At 39.9% G+C, this 20715-nt stretch overlaps 1 protein-coding gene across 5 annotated transcripts in view; it reads right to left on the reverse strand.

The window, feature by feature from the left end:
* Nucleotides 1–77: 77 nt before the first annotated feature.
* LOC135496346 (AP-1 complex subunit gamma-1-like) overlaps nucleotides 78–20715 on the reverse strand; it is a 29396-nt gene continuing 8758 nt past the window's right edge. For 3 of the 5 annotated variants that reach the window (XM_064785630.1, XM_064785628.1, XM_064785627.1), the window contains 13 exons: nucleotides 14324–14419; nucleotides 13615–13695; nucleotides 12644–12742; nucleotides 9918–9973; nucleotides 9441–9554; nucleotides 8931–9126; nucleotides 8417–8629; nucleotides 8047–8174; nucleotides 7205–7469; nucleotides 5994–6225; nucleotides 5512–5678; nucleotides 4880–4978; nucleotides 78–4730 (listed from right to left, as the gene is read on the reverse strand). In XM_064785630.1, the coding sequence (XP_064641700.1) occupies nucleotides 4626–4730; nucleotides 4880–4978; nucleotides 5512–5678; nucleotides 5994–6225; nucleotides 7205–7469; nucleotides 8047–8174; nucleotides 8417–8629; nucleotides 8931–9126; nucleotides 9441–9554; nucleotides 9918–9973; nucleotides 12644–12742; nucleotides 13615–13695; nucleotides 14324–14419 (1851 nt within the window). In that variant the 3' untranslated portion in view covers nucleotides 78–4625. Of the gene's footprint in view, nucleotides 4731–4879; nucleotides 4979–5511; nucleotides 5679–5993; nucleotides 6226–7204; nucleotides 7470–8046; nucleotides 8175–8416; nucleotides 8630–8930; nucleotides 9127–9440; nucleotides 9555–9917; nucleotides 9974–11640; nucleotides 11740–12643; nucleotides 12743–13614; nucleotides 13696–14323; nucleotides 14420–17985; nucleotides 18043–20715 lie in introns of all 5 variants that reach the window. The other 2 variants (XM_064785626.1, XM_064785625.1) reach the window with 2 other exon arrangements.

Below are 20715 nucleotides of genomic sequence, written 5' to 3' on the forward strand. Positions count from 1 at the left end.
TCAACCACTCAAGTTGTGACGATAAGTATAGAGTTGGCAGGCCCATGATAATAGAAACTCAAAGGAATACATTTGATGTACATTCAATAATTTTAATTACTGACACAAGAATCTACAAATAAGGCTTTCATATGAAGGACAGGCACATCTAAACCACTAGAATGTTTTTTTCATAAAATATTGTACATTTAGCAATCTAAAAGACCCAGCTATGGTACGTTTCAACACAGGTCTTTACTGCCAAATATGTTACATCATAATATACATATACACATGGTCACATTGTTTTAGCTTTGTTATATGAACAGAAAAGAAGGCTATCATTCAGCTTGATCAAAAGCTCTTTATCCTGGAGAAACAGCCTTCCGACAAGAATGGAACATCTGAAGACACTGAAAAACTAACAAACAAGTCGCTACCTTAGAATATACAAGGCTGAACAGACTTGTTGTTCTAAATGAGGGACCAATTGTATCGGAATATTTTCTTAATTATTTTTCATCAGGACAGTCTACTCTTGTGCCTCTCTTCCAACACAACACCCAAGATGTGCCAAGGCTTCAAGTTGGCAAACCCAACAGTACAAGTATCAGATAGATGTTCCATACCACATTGGTGGGCTAATTCTCCAGTGTTAACGGACATGGGTGCAATTCACAAATTAACATCGGCAAATAATCTGGCAGGAATGATGGTCATGACCAAGCTAAACATATCATTTAAACGAAGTGTATAATCCTCAAACAATGAACTATTTAGGGACTTCCCATATATACTCAACGAAAATATGATAACATAAAATGCACTGCTAGTATGTTTATCGCGTGAATATAAAAAACTCAAAAACTGCATTCTACAAAAAATGAGCCTTTGAAATTTCACAAAATATTCTTTTAATGGTGAAATACACAATGTGCTAGGGAGTTTTGGCAGGTGTTATTTTGCACCTGCATTATGCAACTGCATCAATTTCATGTACCATCGTGTAAAAATTTCCATAAGTCAAACATGAATAAATCGATATGGATACGTTGTATGGGAACAATTTTTAGATTTGCTGAATCTTTCTGACGTATGGACTAGAGATATCTGATTAATTACAGCCTTGATCCTTGTTTGCCTTACATCAAACCGACCATTCATTATTATTTATAGTACAGAAACCTAATCAAACTTGCAAGTAAAAGGAATAAATCACAAAAATCAAATAAATTACAACCAAACCAGTGCTCTTGATGAACCGGTTCAAAAATACGATTTGCCCTTAAATGCAGCAATGTCCCTTTATCCAATTACATTGGCAATGCTATGTACATGATTACATTGGTAATGTAATTGTGCAAGATTACATTGACAATGTTGATGTACATGATTACATTGGCAATGTTGTTGTGCAAGATTACATTGGCACTGTCAATGGCAATGTTTATACGCACGATAATCTTGGCAATATTGATGTTCATGCACACTAGCAATGTTTACTGTACATGATCACGGTGGTAATGTTTATGTACATGATAACAGCGGCTCTCGCTACAAATGAATTACGATAGCCGCGATACACGTCATCCATTTTTCTAGGCTTCATTCAGTTCCACCCATTGAAGGACAATCGCAGGGGTGGTGATGCACAGGCCATGTGTCCACCTTCATTCACACGAATACCCATTCCCCACAAAGTGGACTGGTATCACTAAACGTACCATCACCAAGTACCTCCTCAACTTCTACGACCACATCTTCATGGATACGTTGAATAAGCAGGTTAGTTTCCTTCTTGTTGGCATATACCTGAGCGAGGGACAATCTCATGGGCTAGGTTTTCCAACTACAAGTCATGCATTCGCTCATCCCAACAACTAAAAAGAACTGGGCGAGCAACTGCAATATGGTCAACTTCAATTCTCCCGAAGCACATGCTCTTAGCTTAACAGGTAGCACTTGCAGTATCGTGAAGCACATATTCGAATGTAATGCACAGTGCCCATATTGATAAGGACCGTGCCCTACATCTCTACTCTTAAAAGGCAGACTGATCAATAATTGTTAATGTTCTCCCAAGGCAGGGACATGGGACATTACAACAATTATTGTCTGTTCGTGACACAGTTAGAACAAGCAAGTACATGTAGAAAATTTACCGCAAAGCCCTGAAAATTCCAACTGAGCCCACTGGGCAACAGCCCTCTCAACTCAAAAGTCGTCTAAACGTCTACGGAAAGCAGCCTTTTCTTATCTGTTACTAGCTGAAAACGACCTTACATTTAGTGTAAAAAAATATAGAAATTAACTACCGGTAGGCTTTTTCACAGCAGCCATCCTGGCGTGAGCAAGTCTGTTTGAAAACAGGTGGCACTATTAAGGGTTTTTTATACCCAGGACGAATAATTTTGAGTAGGGGGCATCTCAGTAATGAGAGTAAGATTACAACTAAGGTTGTGATATTTTAACAAGATATGGTGTTTTTGAAAAGAGGTGGGTGATGAAATTTCCAGTGCTCCAGTTTGTGACTGGCTTTCATACACAAAGCCAAAACATTCATAGTTCATATAATAATTAGCAAATACATATGGACTTCGGCAAAACATGAGTAAATATATACAACCCTTTGTACAGTCTGGCACCGATCTGACCTCCACATGCAAAAATTAAAAAAACAAAACCTGTCTTTTAGACCTTGGGAAAGTCATTTTAAAGACTTCTGGAAAAGGAGTAATCGTTTTATGACAACGTGTGACGTGCTCACCAGGATGGACCACATGGTCTCGCTCCAGAAGGCTGTAAAATGACCAAGAACAGGGGCAAGCATAGGCCAGCATAATAAAAACACCACATTCAGTTTCACGCCCAGATTAGCACATCTTCAAGAAGAAGTTCCAAATGGCTTTTTGACAATGGCACAGTCAAAATTAGCAAGTTTACTACCCTTCGGAGAAGTCATATAAACTTGGAAGATAGACAATTCCTGAACTGCCCCGTTTGATGCAGAACAGCGCCATGCTAATTACTTCCCCATGCAATATCAACTAAACCATTCCTCCCTTAGTCAAAATAAACAACAACCCACTTAGCGGATTTTACCGAACATAACAATTTTTTGATCAAATCTTCATTCTTACATGACCTAATATATACAAACAAAACCAGTTCTGACCTGACCAGATTCAAAACAATTACTGCGAAATCACTCAGGAGCCATCTTGACTTTCCAGGTGGCAGCACTGTCACAACACTGTCAATTACAACTCCATTACCGGAACCTTGAAAGTCACAATGGCTCCCGATTAAAGGTTTAATTCAAGCCTTCTTGTTAAAGAGTCTTCAAACTCTGTACTCCAGTTATTGGTCGTGAGGCCATGCTGATTGTCAGATGCCTTCTAGCAAAGATGGCCTGGATGAATCTCAAATATTGGCGGTGCCATTCATGCATAGAATTATCATCAAACAATGTCAAGAAATGCACCATATTCATGCAGTATTAAGTGACAATATAACTTTTGTCTCATTCTGAAGCGACAATCATTTCCAACACAGGCACCTGCAATGATCACCACAAACGAGCGATTTTTGTCGCATGTGATCAAGATCGCAGCTTGCAGTATTCAAATCGCTGGTTTGTGGGGTACTTAAACCATTTAGTTCACCAAGAGTAAATAGACTTAGTCAACCAAGTTTGATTTTTGTAATCATAGCACAACTGCAGAATAAAATCAAACACAAATATAATGTATAATTGATTCTATATGCCAGGCAGGTCTGTGAGTATATCACCAGAATACATCTGAAAATCAGCATAGTCAGACAGACGGCTCAAATACATTGAGAAAGCAACTGCATTCCACATGAAATTCTGCTGCAGGGCTTAAAATGAGGCTGTGAAACATGCCGTACAAACTCAAGCCCACAATTTGCACAATACTTACAGTTGGTAGCGTGCAAGTTATATATATTTTTCCAAAGTCTGCCTCAACTCAAGCCACATTCATGTAGAGTTTGTGAGAACATGTGGTGCATATAACACAGTGCACAGTACATCGATGATGTACAATGTACAATTTCATTCAATAAACTTGATCCTGACATATATCCTGCTTTTTATCTTGGTTCACCAGCTTCATTAAAAACCAGGTCCTTTCAAATAACAAATGACGAATCAGATGTTCTTTCTGCACACAAAACTGACCACCGAGATTCACAGCATTTTCCGGAAATTTCCTCAGGCCTTTTATCTTGACACAGGAAATCCACTGGTATGAACACAGCGTCAAGACTAATTCCTATCTTATAGGCTATCCCTTTAAATCTGTCACTTTTATAACGATTGGCTACCTTTGCACACAAGATGTCTTCTGTCAACTGTTCCAAAGAAAACAAGTCATTCAGACTTGCTCGTCTCCTGACCTGGGCACCCCTTCTCTATAAAGAATACTTCTTGCCCTCTGAAGTGAGAGTGAACAGCATTCCATGAATAAGTCTAGACTTTCACTCGCCCTACCAGTGCCATGCACAATAGTCTGTTTATCACCACACATTGTCCACATCCTTCAAATCGTCCTGAGCTTGAGCTGAGAGAAACTTTCTTCAACTACAATCAGTATGCACCTAGTATAATGGCACTGTGTTCATCATGACTGGTAGATGGCTGGAGGGAAGTTGTTGACCTCACCCTGTTCGAACACCGCTTGGCCGTTGTGATTGTACTTGATACGGATACGCATCTTCACGGGTTGCTGAAGAAGGAGAATGAATATTTAATTGCTAGAGGTCATTACCTGAGTGTTAAATACAATTCAGGAGGCGATTGTTGGCCAACTTTGGTTTCAAAGATTTCACACACACATCCAAAACATTATCCAAGGAATGGACTAATGCCACTCACCTTATTTGGGTTGTTGATTTTAATGAGTTGGGTGACTGAACCAGAATTATTGGCAGGAATCAAGCTACTAGAGGGCGACATTAACTGCAACTGGAATGACTGCAAGAGAAGAGAGGAAATGTCAAATATATTCAAACACTTGGGACAGACTTGATTTTGGGCTTTGTCTCCCCGTTTTCGTATGCAAGCCTGACTTGTAAAAGTGGAGAGACAAAGTCTTTCTACAGATCCATAATGGGAAAGGTATTTACGGACTGTTGAGCTTTCCAAATCAACCAAGAAAAGACTGCTATCCCTCTAGATATGTTTAGTTTTTGGTTTGAAAAGTGACCAAAATGACTTCATTTCAAGCACCCTCCCTCCTTCCCCTAAAACTTCCCAAAGTAAGAATTGCTATACAAAAGACTTGAAAGATTTAAACGGACAAACCGCTTCAATTCATATCTCCCCCTTTAGATGGCATTCATGTCCTTTTAACGTGAAGCTTAGGAAAACCAAACAATACGTTGCCTGAAGAGAGGCAATGTGGCAACTTGGTTTACATCAGATGGCAACGAAAGTGCCAATGGGGAGATTGAAAGGCGACACGATTTTGTGGAAAAGTACATTTTCGAAAGTGATATGCTGCTTACCTTCGGAACTGCCGCTTCGAAAACAAAATCTGTCATAGGTGAGGGCGTCTCGTTCTTAGCTGTTAGCGTAATCGTGATCACTGCAGGGTTGGGGTCATTTTTGTCAAATGCAAAGTTAACTTTTAAGCCTGCTTTCTCGAAGGCCGATAGTGTTGGTATGCCTGAATCTGTAATAGAAGTGTCAAAGATGTTGAAGATGGCAAACTTTTAAACATGTTTCTTTCTGATAATAACCTTATAACCCATACTTTGGAAATGTTTCTCAACTCAGGAACTCTAAGCTTCAAAATAATCAGGGACTGACTAGGACTGGAATATAAGTGTAAGTCAATATTGAATTTGTTCCACTTTTCATATCAGAACTGAAGAGACCAATAAAATTGGCGTCTAAACACAACGAGTAAATTTCAACAAATACTGTAATAGTCTTGATATTGCAAAGGGCCAGGTTTGAATTTCCTAGAATAAGACAGCATTCTTACCTGCATTGTTCGTTTGAACGAGTGAGTTAAATAGCGGATCCTGACCGCCACCGTCTAATAGATTATTCATATTGTTCACAGGAGCTACAGGTGGCGCTTCTTCCGACAAGCCGCCGATATCACCTAGTAAGTCCAGAAGGTCGCTACCCGACGTCTTGGCTGGCTCCGGTTTAGTTGGAATGACAGGATGTGAGCCCGAGTCCCCGCCTAATAAGTCTAGGATATTCTGACTCTGAAGCAACAAGAGAACACAGTTTAGATGATAGACTTATGCAGTTCTGAAATAAGGACAGTTGGATATTCTGACTCTGAAGCAACAAGAGAACACAGTTTAGATGATAGACTTATGCAGTTCTGAAATAAGGACAGTTGGATATTCTGACTCTGAAGCAACAAGAGAACACAGTTTAGATGATAGACTTATGCAGTTCTGAAATAAGGACAGTTGGATATTCTGACTCTGAAGCAACAAGAGAACACAGTTTAGATGATAGACTTATGCAGTTCTGAAATAAGGACAGTTGGATATTCTGACTCTGAAGCAACAAGAGAACACAGTTTAGATGATAGACTTATGCAGTTCTGAAATAAGGACAGTTGGATATTCTGAATCTGAAGCAACAAGAGAACACAGTTTAGATGATAGACTTATGCAGTTCTGAATTAAGGACAGTTGTGTGAGCCATTGTGGTCACATCACTAGCAAAGATAGGAAACTATAGGAAAATGGATTTTGGAGCACACTGATGTGGCCAATGTTTTTGGCCATTGGCCTGATGATAGTGAACTGAAGGAACATAATGTTGATATTAAGAAGTTCATGTATTGATAAAGAATGATAAGAATTGAATGGCCTGTACTAAAGACAGAATATCCAATATAGACAAATCAGATTTAACTTGATATAAATATTGGCCGGATCTATTTGGCAAGCCGCTCGCCGAACAGGCATCTTTTTTTGTCCTGTTTGGAGAGCCGCTTGCCAAACAGCACTAAAAAGCCACCCTGTTCGGCCAGCCGGGCTTGCCAAACAGGTAAAAAATCTACCCTGTTTGGCGAGCTGGAGACTTTACTTTAATATTAATGAGTTCGGCTCTCCATTCAGGACAAGAAAAAGTCGCTGTTTGGTAAGCCGGGCTTGCCAAATAGTCACTTCCATAAATATATTCTCCCACACAGACAGCATGGGAAAGTCATTATCATAAACCTACCTCCGTGTGCTGTGGTGGTTGAGAACCTATCGAATTCTCTTTATGGTCTACATTGACTATACTGTCCTCCTCTTCCACTGCATTTCCATTTGGCATGTAGGAATTATTGGCACTTTCTTTCGTCTTTTCCATCAACGGCATCCTCTCCAATAAACCGGTCCTCATGAAGTCAAACTTTTCACATAGAGCTGTGAACTCCACAGATCGTTGTTGGAGCTCAACTTCGGTTGACTGTCCATAGACACCCATTAAAGCTTTCAGTTTTCTGAAAATTTGACATGAGAAGACTACAGTTAAACTCTTGTTGATTTATTTTTCATCACCAATAACCCGCTTTGAAAGACTGATAGAAAATCCAATTTTAAACATGCTATACTGACGTTATTAGCCTATTTAACCGGCATGACGTCTCTAGCAGATTATTTTCACGACAGCTGTTGTGTTCTAACACATGTTTGGTATAATATTTAATCCAAATAGTCATTCAGCTTCGGTAATTATTCAAGAAAAACATTGCTTCCCTCCCTGGTTCTACTGGAAAGCGATGGCACGAGATGAATCCCACTTCTCGTTTCTCAGGGCACTCCTCTCCAAGAAGCCAATGGCTAATATTTATAAAGACTAGTAAATGCTTTTACTACAGTTTTCTACAGAGATGGCTAGTGTAAATGTACATGAAGTTTAAAGTAAAAGCATTTACTAGTCTTTTATAAATATCAGCCAATGACAACTTCTAACTGAGATAAACGAGACCAGTGCAAATGGGAAGAATTTGAGGCACTGGGAGAATGCCGAGCTAACTGGAAGAAATGGCTGAGGTCACATACAGAATGGGAACTTACGGTATTGATTTCGTAAATCGTGTACTAAGCTTGGCCACCGCTGTTATGGCATATTCCTTCGTGACTACGGCGGATACATTACTTGATAAAACCTTTTCTAGAACATTTAACACTTCATCTTCTGTGACCTGAAAAAATGGTAAACTGATCCTAAAGAACTGTTTGACGAGGGGCATATCGCTTGTAAACTTGAGCAAGCAGCTTTACATCAATTGGCAAATTCTTTGGATAAGACAAATCTTTTGAATCTATGCAGTCCTCACCACGACAAGCAAATACATGTCTAGTCATTTAGAAAACCTGAGAGATTGCAGTGGGAAATCACAAATGCAACAGGAGCCAATTCTGATCACAGTTTTTTTTGACTTACTTGGATAGGCTCATCCTCTTCACACTGACCAGACACCAGCATATCGCCGTACTCTCCGATGCACCAGGATGCCACCTGCACCAGCGGCTGCTGACTAAAGTCGTCCATCAATGCTGTGAACAGCTGCTGTACTGTGTAGCAGTGTAGCGCAGAGGTTTCGGCAATCAACTGGATTAGGGTGGATACTACGTCATCTCGCACTGAATCTCCAGACTGAAATAGATATACATAAGAGTATAGATATGAATAGATATGATTATCGTACCCTTCAATGAAACATAAGGGGAAATGTTACACTTTGACTGGCTTTCATAGTTTTGCAGCAAAAAGTTTAGAAGACTGATGCTACAATACAATCCAATAGGTACATTGTACATTGCATACTCTAATTAATTTTTTGTTTCCATTTCCATAAACGAGAACCTTACCGTCAAGTGAGCAAAGACCAAATACGAAATCTGGCTCACCTAACTGACAGTCACCAACACCTCTTCACCAATCTATTGATACCTACCAACGTCAACACTTTCATGACGGTATCAATATGCCACCGTTTGTTCGGTGCATATTTCTCCGCCGACATGACGATATTCGAGCAGACGTCGGCCTTGAACTCGGGGTCACACTTCTCCAGGAATATCAAAAGTTCCTTCATCATACCACGAATATTGTTACCATTGATCAGGGCAAAGCATAGCTCCATTGCACGCCTGGAGAAAATAGTGTAAACAAATTACTTCAGAGTCACTGCATCAATATTTCAAGACTATCTACTCGCAATGGCTTGTGGACAACATCACTATGAATAGCCTTTCTGTTGATCAGGACAGATACACTTCAGTGCCGGCTTATAAGAGCCTTCAGGAGGTGAAAAAGACAATGCCTTTAGGAGAAACAAGGGGTATCATTACGTAGAAACCATGCAAGGTCATCCAGAGACACTGATATGTGTCCATCTTGTATTCAAACCATGTTGTGAGGTAGACAAGCAGAAGGTGAAGGGTAAAATGTTAAATCAACGTACTTGCGTATGGAAACATCGGGATCTTTGAGACAATCAACTATCGTACTCCTATGTCTCTGCACGGCATTGTAGTCAGCCTGTACAACACGAAGCAGCGTGTTCAAGGCAACATATCTGAAACAAAACAATTTAATATAACGATTTCAATTTATCCACTGGTTGTGTTTTACCTTGATTTTTGCTAAGATATGCGTTTGGTTTGCCACAGAAATCTAAGGGGCGCATAAATGCTCAACTGGAAGACAAAATGGCAAGATTTTTTATGTGGCTCATGCGCCTTACAAGATATTTGTTGGTATATCTCCAACATATTCCTGAAAACCACCTCGAGTGTTTTACTGAGTTGTGAGGCTTTCATGATCACCGAGAGTACGTCCTCTGAAGCTGTCACTCTAGCTACCAATGTTTCAAACTAACTTTTGATAATTTCGGCATTTCCTGTTTTCTGAAGGCGAGAAAGACGGGAGAAGTTCTTACCTTATATTCTTATCATTATTTAACAGGAATCGACCTAATATATTAACTGCTAATACCTGAAAGAAAACAAAGTACCGGTACATTCACTCACGTTATCAGGACTGGAAGTTGCAAAGGAGATGGCAAAATCGAGGAGCGTCTAAACTGGTTTCTCAAGTTTAAACTGAGCGTTTTTTTTGTTGATCTCAACATGATTTTAATATTTCAGTCAAAGATAACATTTTACACAATGTGGAACTGGCATGACATGATCTGATCATGGCCTCATGATGAATTGTCGTTTTCAGAAAAAAACATTGTGGCAGCAAAATAAAGATGTTCTCAATCTAATTCAAATGGGGTAATTTGAAATTGAAATTGGTTAGTAAGGTGACCTGGAAAGGGTGCCTAGAGTAATATTGGCTGTCATTCACTGATAGAGCAGTGTTCCAGATATATATGGCATTCAAACACAGGGTGACAAACAGCTATGAGAATAATCTGTGTTGTTAGTATGAACTTGTATGATAATTGTAAAGCGCCCTGCAAACAAGCAACTTTTGTTGCTGCAACCTGCGATCATGATTGCATGGACAAAAATATCTCGTTTGACATTTGCGATGGTCATCGCAGCAGCCTGTCACAGAATCGGTAATCGCTGCAATACACAATCAATCCCAGCCATGACAAGTTTCACCAACAGACAAGTGAACTTTTTATCACTCATCGCAGGGATAATTGTCGAAGGTTGCAGCAATAAAAATCACTTGTTTGCACGGTGCCCAAGTCAGAAATTTTAATCGGTACATCATGCAAAATCACACTGCTGGATTACAGAGGTATTCTTTATGAACTTGAGGTAAGAATTAGGCAAACACGGAGTCGACGATTCACCATTTTAAACTGTAAACTGAACAGTATATCAATCAACAGCTCAAAAAACTGACTAAAACAAAAAAATGGAGGCATACTCAAAAGGAACTACTAACGTAAACCAAAGTAGACTATAGGATCTGAACTGGAATTCTCAAAAAAAAGCATCCTCTCACAGCAGGCCTTTGTATGGTTCCCAATACACTCAATCGAAACCCGGGCAAAACCGGACCCGATTTAGAGCGGTATCTTGGCCATTATATCAAATGCGGTTGTATGTACGGAAACTGATATCATCTAGTTCTGTTTGTTCAGCATTCTGATTGGCCAATGACTTTCTGACTGCTGCCAGCTTGTGTGCGAGATCGAATTTCATCAGGGTTTTGTGCGAGTGCGTTTTGGAAACGATCCAATGGCCTGCTGTAGGATGATGAAACAAAGGGACTTGTACAGAGTTGTGAATAAATATAAAATAACATTCGTCACGGGCAGAGAATACTGTGGTGGAGATGAATTGAGCATTTTAGAGAGGTTGCATGGTACTTTCAGGACATATTATTCTGTTGCTATGGTCAGGATACAGAAATAAGTCCCAAATTTAAGACAGAATTGTCAAAATGTATTGATATTGCCAATCGATGAAAAAGCACTCTAATAGTAATGGTGCCATGCTCAATTCTTGAGAAAATTTTTTTTCCAGAAATTATAAGTTTGACCAACCACAGTTTTTCTCAAATCAATCATAATGTCTAGACTAACACTGAAAGCTCCGAGGAGTTCATCAACTTAAAGCATACTGTGGCAAGCAAATGCAAGCATTGAAGTTGTTTATGTCTTGTCCTCATGCTTGACACACGACACCAGTACATACCCGCAAGCCAAGTTCAGACTCAATATCCATAATGGTGGTAACTGTTTCATAAAGAACACAATTTCCCACATTTCTACTGGTTTCGGTGTTAGTTGCAACCTGTATGTGGGCGAAATAGCATTTTATGTGTTAGCGGCGTCAATGGACTGTATACCGTGGAAAGGTGGGGAAGGTAAGATGAAGATGCTCACAAAATGGGTTGTTCCGTTTCTTATATCATGGCAGCCAAACCGAATCTCAAACTTTCCACGCGGACAGGAGGCCTGTGCCCACCTGCACGCTGGACGTCTAAGGCCGAAGTTACATAGACCTCATTCGTTCATTTCCCAGGACTCATTTTCCCCTTTTGCTTTCATTCCTCGGTGAATGCACGGCCTTGTTGAATGCACGGCCTTGTGGCGTGCATTCACCGAGGAATGAAAGAAAAACCTGGAAAGTGACTCGTGGTAAATGAACGAATGAGGTCTATGTAACTTCGGCCTAACACTGAACTAGCTTTCGGCCAGTGATCAGCTGAAAACTGCCAACTTTCCAGCTCACACTTAAGCTAAAAAAAACTTATGCTGACTCATCAATTTAGATCAACAATACCAATCGACTTAGTGCAAGTAATGTAATCAGCAGCGCTCTTTCATTTTTCAAATTCCTAACTGTCAACCTATTTATGAGCATCGCCATTGGCAGCTTAGCGCTACAATGGCAAAGAAAACGTCAAGAGAACAGACTTGAAAACAGTTCTGTATGAATCGGAAACCTTTTACCCAATCTGCCACGAAATCATTGAAAGTTGGAATGGAACGAGGCAAAGGATAATTCTCTACCTCCTCCGACTGGTGAAAACATTGAAAGAGATATTTCACTGTTTGAGAAATGCGACGGAACTCTTTTCAAAACGCTACTCTCTTGAATATTTCTCGACCATATGTGTTGTGAAGCTAACCACAACCAACCCAAGAAAAGATTCAACAAGATAGTGGTGATCAGAATGCAAATGAATTCCTACCCTCAGCCCCGCTTCGGACTGCACGCCCATTATTGTCAACACTATCTCATACAAAATGGCGTGACCAACATTTTTACTCGTTTCCGTATTAGTGGCGACCTGTGAGAACAGAAAATTTGGAAAACAAAATCTGAAATAAGGGTTCGACCAAAAATGAAATCGCTCAGTTGAAATGAAGGAGTGGAGATTGAAAAGGAATCACTTTATAAATCTACAAATTAAGAAGAGTTTTGAACAGTCTTATTGAATGCACCCCATTCGGAAGTTAAGAAATGAAAACGTAATCTTAGCCCCAATTCATTTCAACCTTTGAAGATAGAGGTATGGCAGGCCTTCTGCCCCTCCACAGCTTAATTTCCTTGCCAAGTCAAGAACCAACCAAGACCCATGACTTCATATTTGCTTTGTACGAATCTGTCATTGGGCTACTTTCACAAGCCTCAGTTACTTCCAAAAGAAATTTTTACGAAATTTTCACATCACTGCATCATCGATTAAACAATAAAACTTGAACAAAAATTAATTTCACCGGTCACCACAAAAACGTTTTAGGATGAAATATTCTTCTATAAGTCATCGACTTCTGAAAAGGAATGCTTGTATTAAGTCAACATAACTGGCACTAGAGTGAAAATCAAATTTCAGAGCTGAGTTTCTTCTTCTTCTGAGCTGAGCATCAATTTTTAAACTTATCTCTTTTTAAAGCAATATTGGCCTGGGTAACAGTAATGTACACTTAATGTAGGAGGAAACTGCACCCCAGGAGGAATTCGAATGAATAATCCTGTTCCTTGATGAATGAAAATTCCCTTTTTAAAGCTAACTCATACCAATTTTATAGTTTTGGATAACCAAATGACACAAGGCCCACGACTGCAGTAGACGAATAATCAAGTAATCTACAACTTAGCTAGGCTGACACATCAATTGACGAAATAACAATGACACCCCCATGTCAATTTCAAACTCACCTGCGCAAGAATATCATTCATCGTCTCACTCGCATCTGCATCATTGTGACCAAGCACACGCAACAGCCGAAGAATTTTCACCTGAAAGTTCGACCCGGAAATGTAAATAATGACAAGAAGCAGTAATTTATGAAGTATCAGACATGCTTTTGATTTAGCACGGGCCTCTCTACTCTCAGAAGGTTTTGGCCAAAAATCCTCTACAATAAAGGTAAATTCCAAACAGTCAAGATACCGCCATCCGGTCACGATTTAATCAAATACCTAAGGGTTAATATCAAGTTGCTGGGGAAGGTATTAATAGTGCCAGCTACTTGACTGGCCTCAGGGTCAAATTCTTCCTGACCGCTAGAGTGCCTATTTTCAAGCACGGGAAACACATGTGGTCTTCCAACAATTTCTGAATATCCACAGCCAATTTCAATTGAACCAAATGGAGCTGCAATGGCGGGACGACAAATTGAGCATCATTATGAAAACCATGTGTCATGTTGCCAACTAGATAACCTCATACCAGTTGGATTCTTGGAGCCACTTAGCACCACAACAACCAGCTTCAAACAAAAGACTGCGAGGCGAAATGGAAAGTGGTCATTATTCGTTGAGCCTGTAGAGGTTTCTTGAGAGCCTCTGCCTGCAGAAAGTTTTGAAATATAAAGGCCTAGCGATAAAGGCAGCAACTTCTTGAGATGAGTTCTCAACTATTTACCTGTAGAAATGGATCACTGACGCCGGACACATCGTGTTCGGGAGAATAACCGGCCATGATCAGGTTCTTCAAAATCTTCACTAGTTGTGAGACCAGCTGCAACAAAATGGTCAAAGTAAGATGACATGTCACAATCGATTACGGGGAAAACAAATCACATCAAATTAATTTTACATTTAAAATACCAACTATTTCGTTTAACTTTCTTTAAATTCAAATTTCAGAGCCAAATAAGATTTCAAACTTGAATCACACAGAGGCAGTTCTATTATCATACCGTTTTTCTAGCAAAAACTCACTTTACGACAAACAAGTGGTCAACCGGACTCACTTGCAATGCAAGTCCCCACGCAAACAAATTAGTTGATTTTTTCCCCCTGTGATTGTACCAGCAGACTATAAGCTTGACTAGGTGGACCAACACACCACTTGCAACACAAGACTAGTGTACATGCGACATGTACAGAAAAGGTACAAAACAATAGAAAGGGTCCATATGCTTGTTAGATGAGCACCCCAGAGTTTAACATAACATTTTTAATCATATGAGCCAATTCTGGTACATGGTGGCAAAATAGCGACAACTGCACAAAAAGTTAGATAGTTCCGCCCCCCCCCCCCCAAACTGGAACCCTCAATACCAAATAAACGTGAGAATAACGCAGTACATTCCCCAATACAGCTATGATTTCTGTAATTCTGATCGACTAAAATCATATCATCTGTTTGAACAGAAAAGTAAAGAAACTTTACTGACATGGAGGCAATTTAGGTCAGCCAGTTTTGGCCATGAAGTGTTGTCTTTTGAAACAAGAGGATTTACTTAAAAAAATTTATTTCAAAAATTTCAAAATTATGATTCATACTTGCAATGAAATTTGTGCAAATTCGTTTGGAACAAGTTGATAATAATTTCTATCTCAAGGAGACTTTGATTTTGTTCTATCCAAACCCAGTTCATGCTATACGAAAGGTGCAACAACAAAAGTGGTTCGATATAGATACAATATGTGAGAAGGGTGTCGACAGATAGTGAAAAGTGAAAATAATAAACAACCCAGGTATCGGTGCAATTAGTCACAGTCCAATCAGAATTCAACATTATAATTAACTCGAATTGGATTTATGGCAAAATTCCATTGATTGAAGTGCAATTTGACATAAAACAAATAAATTACGACAAACATAAAGACAGATATACATGTACAGAACTGTTGTTGTGCATAAACCATTGTGAAATTATATAATGAAATGCCCTGGTGACATTCTTGTTGACTGAGTACCATGAGCAAAAACCCAGCTACTTCAAATCATAATGGATGCCCTAGATATTAACTGAACAGTCCTCGAAATTTGTCAAGCTGGATTCATCTAAATGACAAATGGTGTACCCCTCAACATTTGATGCTATTATTTTGTGACAAGTTTTCTGCTCAAAATGTTTCTCGAGAAATGTTAATCGTTCACTATAAACCTACTGAAGAACACATTTTTACAACGTTTATGCACAACCCGTTTAAAATGACTATCACTAGTCTACCAACTAACTAGGAAACAAGATGTTAATTCAATAGTGATATTTGCGCCTAGTTACCAAATAGATTAGGTTATGCGATGCCTATCGGGGTTAAATTGGCAACATTTCTGGAGAGAAGGCAGTTCATCACTAAAATCTGTGATAAAATGGATTGTTTCTTCTGGCCAGGAAGAGAGGCTGTCACGTGGACTTGACTCTGTCGATAGCTCCACCGACTCTTCTTGAAGAAGTGGCTCGAATAACTGCAGTCATCCCAAAGGTATCATTATAGAGGACCAGTATACCCGGTAGAGTGTACTAGTCCACTGGTCTATACTCTCTAGAGTATAATAGAGTGTGAGACTAAAAAGTGGTAGATTTTCTGATGCACATACTTAGAACTGTCGGCGTTGAAAAGTTATTTGGACTGCCACAAGACAATGTAAATGAACTACCTTCTCTCAGAAACGTTCACACATAAAACACTCTGGACCATATATGGACGAGGAAGCATGGGTAAGCGATGTCACCTAATCTGGACGCGACGGCCAGAACACAGCATGAACAGAGCGGTGCGGCAAAATAACGAGGCGGGAAACATGGCAATGAAGTCTTAACGGGTTGATGAACCAATAAACTGAAGTCAGCTAATACGCCTAAGGAATGAATGAATAACATTGACTAAGTCAACGTCATGCAAACTTGTATCCCTTGGTAGAGAGGTTGCTTCATCTGCTGCATGTAAGGGCAGGCCAAAATGACGATACTCTACTTAACGACTGAAAACAAGTTGACGCGATCCAACGTAACCAGATATCAAGGAACAAAATATTACAGCCTCTAAGTACACAGGATCAAACAAGCCCCTTCAGTGAATGGAACCTTTAAATTTAAAAGGAATTGGTCTGGTTTGGTCCCAAAAGTGGACCATTGGAGTGGTTTCAGTGTAGGGTAGGGTGCGGTTTTGCACCTCCTTATCATTCAGACTGGACCATATGGTCCAATGTTGCCGGTCTGGTCAGGGAGTGTGAACTGAAAACAGCTCCAATATTGGCCGATTCTTCTGAGGCGTGATCTTTCCATATTCAGAATCGTAAAAAAATCAAACTGGATGTACCATTTGATAGACTCAATAACTTGAGCAGCTGAATGCAATAGGCTACGTCCAGCTGTTATCATAGTTCAAGATGGTTTCAAGATATGCCATAGTGTTACCATGGTAACAGGGCAGTAGCAATTTGAATACCATAATTGATGAAAGATTCATATTTCACAGAACTGGATATGACTACAATGTCTGTCTGTCGCACCATCCCTGCAGTAGTGCTGTTTTGAATACTAACATTTTCACCACCAGCATAACGAATCCAAGGCCCGACTCATATTTTCCCACACCACAGAAAAGGAAATATAAAATGTATGCATCTTTTTCAAATCAACATGAATCTTTGTCTTTTAAGGGCCGAGCTTAAACTGTTTTTACTCAAAGTGAAAACTGACAGGAAGACTGTGCATTTTAGAATCAAAATAAAAGGGAAGTTTGAATGTAATTGCTAAGTGCATGAACTATCGCTAGAAACTTGTTGTCATTGAAATAAGTCACTGCACACTCCAGCTAAAGCCTGCAAGAAGCAGCACACAAAACAAAGAGTTGAGATGAATAATCAAAGTCAAAATTCAAGGGAAAGGAAGAAGTAATACTAATTTGACAAACCACTGAAGCAGTATCATGTTACCCCCAGTCACTTAAACTGCACTACTAGATCTTTACAGGTGCATTGACAGTTCTTGAAAGTTCTCGAGTCTGATCAGGAATTGAACACATAGCCATCAAGTTCATAGCTCAGGATAGTATAAAAAGATGACAGTTTATCTTATTTGACTTGGGAGCCTCCGGTAAGTTTGCAAGAAAGGTGCTTTTCGGGTGGAGTAAGACAATTAGATTTGTCCAAGAAAGGTCATAAAGAATCATTGAGAAAACCTGAACGCCATAATTAAAGCATAATTGTGTGTGGTGCGCAAATAAATAATTACAAGTATAGCCCATATCTGTGAACCAAACTACACTTAAAATAAGCACACTACATCACGTGGTGCGTTGAGGTTGGCATAGTACTGCCACAAGATGAAAGGGGGAGCCACTTACACGTGCATAATAAAATACGTTGGTACAACTAGCCTGCATCCGAACAGCTACCGTACACTTGAGATAAAACAGGAAAAGGTCAGTTTAATTCATGGCGAGCATAGCAGAGTCAAAAGGGCCTTTGGCTAATTCAACAACGATAACTTTAAACTTGGCCGCAACGAAACTCTGTGTCAGTACACAGAGATATCTGAAGGAGCATGAGTGTCAGTGTTGGGCAACTCTTCTGAAAGTGCACAAGAGCTCGTTTATGAACTGCACAAAATGAGGAACTCAGAATCTCTTTTTAGCAGCAATTTTAAAAGTTATCAAAAAGCATTTGTCTCCAATTGGTGATGGTAATTTGATTTACCGGTCTGACCCCAACAGAAGGAGTAGAAGTCCCTATATGTCTTCTTACGTCACTTAAAATACAGTCGAATGCAGCTTCGTTAGTTTGCGATGACACAAAACTGCCGACTAAATGGATCAAACAGTTTTAGAAATGAGGCATAAAAATCGTGCGGTCACTTTTTTGGAAGAAGAAGATCAAAGACTGAAGACGAAAAGGTAGACTTCCCGAATCAACGAGTCTTGGGGGCTTTTAGGGATCCCAAGTAATTTAACAGGTCCTGGTATACCGACCGATAGGTTAATAGTTCTTTGGTGAGAAAAAACACACAACTCATCAAAGAACCCTACCTATTTTTGAATCCAATTTCATGGCATATTTCAATCAATGCCATAGCATAAATTCTGCCACCCTGAACAAACATGTGTACAGGTTCGCCTAACATATCCTTGCGCCCCAACATAGAGGATGTAAAATAAAGACCCGGCCCCTGAGAGGAACGAAGCAGAGGGCTCTAGAGTAAGAAAAGACTCAAGAGCCTTGTGAAAGCGTTCAAATAAGCTGCCCTCGGCAAAGCAAGGTGAAAGGCAACAAAAACAAAGAAAGCAACAAAGGTAACATGCATGTTGTCATTTCATGCAAGTGTCGCAAACAGCTCAAGGAGAATGGTGCTAAAAAACTACTGTTTTCTTTTTTAAGTGAAACGGCATGTTTTTAAATCTCATCTGTACATCTATATAGATATAGACCAGAGATGAGGCACTTTCTCTCTTTCAGAGAGATGAGGAACAGTAATCATCCTGGCCAATGCCACAAGACTGTTGGTGTCAGCGCAGGAACTAAACAGAAAACTTGCACCACAATCACCAATACTGTTAGGTGGCCACACCACATCGCCAAAAAATAATTGGTTTCTTTTCATTGGCCTGCCTGGAAAAAAAATACAAATATCTTTCACTTGCCTCCCCCCCTGTGTCCTCCCTAAGAATATCTTGACCTGGCGTTCATGTGAAACTTGTCTGTTTCAGAAATTCTGACACCAAATAAGGATTTGCTCCCCTTGCTCAAGTTTTCCACCAAGCCCCCACCGTGATGAGTGATTGCCATGGCAGAACTGACAACGCCTATGGTGATATACAACTTGATAATGATTCACAGTGTCTAACAAGGGATGTTATACTGTCCGCTAAAACATACCTGAAGATGCAGGAATGGGACCAAGTCAAAGTCAACGTCCAATGTTAATAGAATTGGTTGGAAAAAGAGACAAACTGTTTAGTCATGTGACGGTTTCTCGGGACAGTCTGCCTATAAATTGCTCATCTGCTTTTCCTTCCACAGCTTGTCCTTGCATACCAATTCTTGAAAACAATTTTCGAATACTACTACATCGTGTGTATGTATGTAAGCGTTTAGCTCAAACACCCAACAGGCAGACAGAATACCTGAATGCCAGGATCTTTTGCCAAGGAAATCTTAAGTTTTCGTCATGTTCGGTCGCAGAACCTGGAATGAGGGGCTTTTTGGGAAGCTGTCGGTTTCACAATGCCAACAACCTCACTGCTAGTCAGGATGTAAGTTGGCCAGGGAAGGGGATAGAGGTGCAACGAGTTTGGCTGCTGAAATCTGGATGAATTGGTGAATTGCAACAACATCAACAACAACGAACAACAACAGTTGCTGAGGAGTATTTTTAGAGGCCGACAGTGGGCGGGCCTCTTCAGGTTGGTTGACAATCAGGCAGGTCAGGTGGGCCTTGAGAGCATGTGTCCTTTGAGTAAAGTAGGTCAGCACACACGATGACCTACTTTATGCTTCATGTTTTTTTCACGTCAAGTTTAAAGCAGGCGAACACACAGATGGACCTACTTCATGTCCTGTGATTTTTCACTTTAAGGTAAGTAGGTAACCACACAGGATGACCTACTTTCACTCGACGCAACGTTTTAAGTAGGTCAGCACACAGTTTGACCTAATTTATGCTCTGAGTTTTTTCCCATCAAGTTTAAAGTAAGTCAGTAAGTTAAGTAGGTCAGCACAAGGGCTTTCATCATGGATAGGCATGACTGGCTACTCTCCAAGTAATAGCTGTTGTCCAGTAACACTACGGGTGAAGTCCAAAGGGCAATTGAACTTTTAGCTACAATATGATGAGGCACAAGGGGGGAGGGGGATCTAAGAAGCAAGTTGAGTCATTCATTAAAAGCCAAGCCAGGAGACATGGTATGCATCAGAAGAAAATAGAAGTAAGAATTGTCTCTGATCAATTCCCACCAAAATCAAATTGATAGAATTTTCAATCAATTTTGAAGATATTCCACGCTCAGGGGTTGAAATATTGCAATAGAAATGACTGACATGATGATAGAGTGTAACTGGATGTGAAAGTGGCAGAAGCT

Source organism: Lineus longissimus, chromosome 11 (assembly GCF_910592395.1).
Source record: "Lineus longissimus chromosome 11, tnLinLong1.2, whole genome shotgun sequence".
Lineage (NCBI taxonomy): Eukaryota > Metazoa > Nemertea > Pilidiophora > Heteronemertea > Lineidae > Lineus > Lineus longissimus.